The sequence below is a fragment of the Carlito syrichta genome, unplaced genomic scaffold, assembly GCF_000164805.1.
Source record: "Carlito syrichta isolate Samal-C Ts95f unplaced genomic scaffold, Tarsius_syrichta-2.0.1 Scaffold307764, whole genome shotgun sequence".
Lineage (NCBI taxonomy): Eukaryota > Metazoa > Chordata > Mammalia > Primates > Tarsiidae > Carlito > Carlito syrichta.
In genome coordinates this window covers 740,150-746,149 of record NW_007251860.1, presented here as the reverse complement: position 1 = coordinate 746,149, position 6,000 = coordinate 740,150, and the positions used below count along the sequence as shown (strand labels likewise).

Sequence of the window (6,000 nt, the reverse complement as noted above, 5' to 3'; positions counted from 1 at the left end):
GGGCGACAGAGTGAGACTCCAACTCCAAAAAAAAAAAGAATCACTGGAATAACAAATCTGTATCATTTCCGTTTCAGATGATATTTTTTATGTTTAATTAAATTAAGAACTAATTAAATTAGGCCAGGCGTGGTGGCTCACGCCTATAATCCCAGCACTTTGGGAGACGAAGGTGAGTGTATTGTCTGAGCTCACGGGCTTAAGACCAGCCTGGGCAACATGTCAAGACCTCATTTCTACAATAAATCAAAAAGTCAGCTGGGCATGGTGGCACAAACCTGTGGTTCCAGCTACTTGGAAGGCTGAAGTGGCAGGATCACCTGAACCCAGCTCAATAAGACTACGACTCAAAAAAAAAAAAGTAGTATTAAATTAATTTTCCTATGGTCTACGATCCCATGCCCAAATCTTTGTATGTGACAACTAGCCTACATTTCACTGAATTATACACTAAGTGAAATTGGTTTTATTTTCATCTTGGGTAATAGGTTTGGACTCTTATTTTATTCAATTATATTACAAGTCCCCAAAGTTAAGACTATCAACAGTTACTGTCTGCTACTTGAGATAAGAGCAAACAGCAATCTAAGTTGACAGCCAATGATTACCCGTTGGGAGAGTGGGGCGCAAAGACACAAGCACAGAACACAAGTCCTGCTGCTTTCTGAACTTGCCACAAACTCCTACTTTCCTTCACTCCTCATTCTGCTTCACCTCAACTTAAAAATGGTCAGTTAAACATCTGAGGCAGGCACTGAGTCTATGATGATGACAAAGATGGTGACGATGATAACAACTGTCTTACTAGAAGTAGCTGCCAACATTGAGTTTCGAACCCTTGACCATTTTGGGTCATTCTTGGTCCCAAGTGTATGCTGGATCTTCCACCGGGGCACTGAGCTGCCAGAAACAATGAGTATTGTCTTTCCAGTTGATCAGATGAGGATCTGGAATATTGGAATAGGACACGCTCAGTGGCCCAGGGCAGCAAAGACCATTCACCTGGTGAAAACAGGTCAGAGCGAGTTTGGGACCAGCCTGGTCAACTTGGTGAGACCTCATCACTACAATAAATCAAAAAATTAGCCGGGCATGGTAGCATGTGCCTGTAGTTCCAGCTACCTGGAAGGCTGAGGCGGAAGGATCGCCGGAGCCCAGCAGGTCGAGGCTGCGGTGGCCGGGAGCAGCCACTGCACTCCAGTCTGGGCGACAGAGTGAGACTCCAACTCCAATAAAAAAAAGAAAAGAAAGAAAGAAAGAAAGAAAGAAAACAGGTCAGACGATGTAATATGTCACAAACAAAATCACATGGCAACTGCCACTTGTTTTTTCTAATAACTTAGAAACAAGAACATGCCATATGATGTGGGGAATTCATTAAGTGAAGCTGTCATTCCCCAAGTCACTACTGTTTGGTTTTTGTCAGTACTAAAAGCAGGAAACTATTTGTCAGTACTAAACTATTTGTCAGTACTAAAAGCAGGAAACTACCGATATAAGTATACTAGATTTTAGATGTTTAATTTCAATTTTCTGGGTTTTTTTAAAAGTAAAACTTTAGTAACTAGGTAAGTATGACTAATATTTTCCAATGTAAACCTCAGACCACAAAGTGCCAGTGTTGGGAATAAGCCAGTTCTGGTAGGATGTGGGCATGCTTGTAGGAAGCCACACCCAGCAACCAGAAAGTTATTATGCCTCTGGTCAGCTTATTTTAAAAAGAACAGTCAATGTTGAAGGAAACAAAATAAACTTACAATAAAAATATATTTATGGAGCAGTTTTAAGCCCTTTAGCTAGATGAGCATTACTAGCTTATAAGCATTCTACTCTTACCCGTCATTTTTACTATGTGCATATGGGGTCAAAGACAGTAAACACAAAAAGTGGAGAGCCCTAGCCTTCTATGCAGTCCAGCATTTGAAAACTCTGTCTACATCTCTTAAATAATGGAAAATATGAATAATTCCTCTTTAATGATATAAACTCAAACTTATCTCTCCACAAATACATTATCTTCTCCCATACTCTCAATCATTCTTAAGCAGGGGGCAGTTTTGTTGCCCACAGCTTGTTTGCAATGTCTATAGACATTTTTGGTTGTTATAACTTCGTGAGGATGCTACTTGCATCTAGTAAGCTGAGGCCAGGGGATGCTGTTAAACACCCTACTGTGTACAGGACAGTCCCCAACAACAAAGAACCATCCATCCCCTATGCCCATAGTGGTGCAGTGGAGAATCCCTGCAACATCTGGACAAGGACAGCACCCTGTATTTCCAAGAGGGGACTGAGATGGGAAAGGTTTGAAGAAAACCATCTGCTGCCTCACTTGATTTCCTGTGTTTACAGCAGAACACACACTTACAAACTGATGAGCTAGAATTAACTGCAATCCCTAACTCTGGGCAGAATATTATGGGGCCTGAAGCTACTGAACTGCTTTCAAACATTCATATGCAACTTCCAGAAACTTAAGACTCACAGAAATAACTTGCAGTCTGTGGACCAACCTTAGTAAAAAGACAATTGTTAAGAAGAAACAATAGTGAACAGTTTCCAAAATATTTAAAACTGGACATTTCTCTTGTTCAGTTTTTGCATAATGTCATTTTAACATGTCAAAATTAGTCAAGAAAGAATGTTCCCAAAAAAGAGAAAGAATGTTTCACATTTATTTTAATGAATCAACAGAGAAACAGTTATTCTTACAGTTCATAAGGCATATAATCCCACACTGAATGCCAATGATAGCATAGCTACAAATGTTTAACACATGTGATGGTTATAAAACCAACAAGCCTTTTTGCTTGCTCTCTTTTCTTTTTTTTTTTTTAGAGACAGTACCACCCAAGCTAAAGCTGTTTTTGCTCTCTTTAAGGAAGTGGTGTACTCACAGGCTCGGTTCCGGGTTTTGTATGTGCAAGTATAGAGGCTGCAAGGCCTTGCTGGCATAGACCTCTGAATCTGGAACTTTCTCCACAGCAATTTGCATGGAGACACTTGAAGAATGCCCCTCAGGCTGTTCATCACCATCATCTTTAGCTTGAAATCTTGATCAATTCCCAAATAACTTGCAAGAACCTAATACTCTAGAGGGAAGAAGGAAGAAGAAGAAAAGCTATAAACAATGGAGACTTTAAGATCATGGTGAAACTTCTAAGTAGGACAACATTCAGACTCATAGTACACACCCTGAGATGGGGGGAAGGGCAAATGAGAGTCAACAGTTTATTCACTCTGGTGCCTTAAACTCATTGGTCCCCTCTATGGAGGGCAGGGAAGTCCTGAGGACTGACTCATGTGCTTTGCCTTTCCCTCTGGGTTAGCAAGTATTAGAGGTTGACAGAAAATATTCTCTTTACCCACAGGAATGAAAAAACAAACAAACTAACTAACTAACTAACTCACTAAAGTAGTTTCTTAAAATTAAAAAAATTTGCTCCCTGAAATCTCAATTAATTATTCAGCATGGTGTTTACATGTAGGAAGAGCCCCAAATTTAACGGTCCCTCCAGGCAGCCTGAATAAAAACAATCATCTGTATCTGGATTGCTTAAAAAAGAAAAAAAAAAAAAACCCAAGATACATCTTGCCAAAATAGTCATGGGCAGTTTTGAAATCTAAGCTTAAAAATAATCTGTGATTCTTTGCTAGTTTTGGGTGTAACACCATGGCCCTTGGGAAAAATGGACAAGGTTAACCCTAAACTCTCTACCTCTCACATGTTCACAGTGAAAGTCTCAGAAGATGATGCATTTCAAGGCATTCACTATGGAGTTCTGAAATTACGGTAAAATTAACTCTGAATACTCCTCCCTTCAACATTGCTTTATCCACTTTCCCTGATGACTCCTATCCATGAACCAAGTGAATAAACATGTTGTGAAATGACAAAACCATTTTTTTCTTGTTTACACATTCATTCCACTATAGATTTTCACTCACTAAAGTGTGACTGCTTGAGGTGCGTTCAGAGGACTGTTCCGACTGCCATTTGAGCAACCATGACATGTGGTTGTAAAGCCACATGCCCTGGCCCTGCAAAGCTCTTGGCCTCATGACCACTTGTGCTCCTGCCTGTGGGTTTTAGTTCTTCCACCTCCTGTGCAGATGCTTTTTCTTCCCTCGACTCTCCGTATGTCTGTCTGGTGAGTCCCTACCCCTCCTTCAGGTGACTGACATTGGCGTCTCTTCCTCAAAGCTCCCCCTCACCATGTGCTCTCGGCAGTATGTCATCCCAGCACCCTCTTCCTGGTCACAGCACTTACTGCAATGATTGAATTAATACCTGATCAGGAATGTACTTTATGAGGTCATCCTCCCCAGCATCTAAGCTTCATGGTCTTAGGAACCATGTCTGTTTCAGTCAGAGCTGCATCTCTTAGGGACACAGGGCCTAGCTTATGATGGGTGTTTGAGGAGTACTAGTTGAATGCCCTGAGTAGGCTTCCTTGGTGATAGAGATGTTGATCCCAATTTCAAGAAGCAAGAACTGTGCCATGACTGCCAGCATGTTCTGGGACAGTACTAGGGGTCTTTCCTTTTCTCAAACAGCACCATCACCTATTTGTAGGGTTATTTATTTTTGAAACACTTTCAAGTGCTTATCCTTTAAGAGGAGGGTCTCATATCCCTACCTGTAAGATCCCAAGGACCCCAAAAGTCCTTCCTGATTTAAAAGAGGAGCCTTCTGGAATATGAACCTCATCTAATCTCACAGGACTGGGATTCTGTCAAGAAGCATTTATTGTCATTCCCTTTGCTTCAGGCACTGTGTTGGGTGCTGTGATGCAAAGATGACCAAGGTCATACAAAGGAATGAAGTATTAGCATATGCCATAATGTGAACGAACCTTGAAAACATGGTGCTAAGTGAAAGAAGTCACATAAAAAGGTCACATATTGTAAGTTCCCATTCATGTGAAATACTCAGCACAGGGAAATCTACAGAGCCAGAAAACAGATTTGTGGTTGCTAGGGGTTGAGGAAGGGGGGAAATGGGGAATTTTCCTTAGTGGGCATGAGGTTTTGTTGGGGGGTGGTGATGTAAAAGTTTTGCAAATACATAGAGGTGGCAGTTGCACAACACTGGGAATGTTCTAAATGCCACTGAATTGTACACTTTAAAAAGGTTAATTTGCCGGGCTCAGTGGCTCAGCCTGTAATCCCGCGCCTTTGGGAGGCTGAGGTGAGTGGATTGCCTGAGCCCGCGGGTTCAAGACCCGCCTGGGCAACTTGGCGAGACCTCATCTCTACAATAAATCAAAAAATCAGCTGGGCGTGGTAGTGTGCGCCTGTAGTTCCAGCTACTTGGAAGGTTGAGGTGGAAGGATAGCCGGAGCTCAGCAGGTAGAGGCTGCGGTGGCCAGGAGCGGCCACTGCACTCCAGTCTGGGCGACAGAGTGAGACTCCAACTCAAAAAAATAAAAATAAAATAAAATAAAATTTAAAATAAAAAAAGGTTAATTTATGTTATGTGCATTTTACCTTAATAATGCTTATATTTTACAAAATATGAACAAGAGAAACATACAGCAAACCAGTTCACAGCAGGGCATTGGAGCTGCCTCAGATTTTGCCTTCTCCTGCCAAAAGGGTGACTCTCAGCAGTATGGTCATGCTGTGAGTAGCGGATGCCAAAAGGCACAAAAAGAGAAGTTGAGGGACCCTAAAGACATATTTGTGAAACAAATCGGGTCACTCTTGTCATACCCAAGTAAATCAGAGGCAAGGGCCCAGGGGAAAAAAGCACAGGGGGCACATAGCACCTGCTCCAAGAATTAAATGTGCCACAAGCTCAGCTGCTAAAACAACCTAGTTTTACTCACCACTGTCACTCACAATCAGAGCTTGCCAGCTTCCCAACACTAGTGCCAATGAACTTTCTTTCCAAACAATACATAATATTTCTCCTTTTTCTAAAACCTCCAACCTTCTCTTTGTTCTTCGGACATACCAAAGACCACCTGGTCTGTGTGTATGCCCCGAATTGTAATT

General features: G+C 41.7%; 1 protein-coding gene across 2 annotated transcripts in view; it reads right to left on the bottom strand.

Annotated features, from left to right (window-relative positions):
* Positions 1 to 6,000, bottom strand: part of CA5B (carbonic anhydrase 5B) — a 55,546-nt gene that overhangs the window by 27,524 nt on the left and 22,022 nt on the right. Inside the window, exon 3 of one of the 2 annotated variants that reach the window (XM_021715823.1) lies at positions 2,898 to 3,090. In XM_021715823.1, the coding sequence (XP_021571498.1) occupies positions 2,898 to 3,039 (142 nt within the window). In that variant the 5' untranslated portion in view covers positions 3,040 to 3,090. Of the gene's footprint in view, positions 1 to 2,897; positions 3,093 to 6,000 lie in introns of both variants that reach the window. The other variant, XM_008064622.2, reaches the window with a different exon arrangement.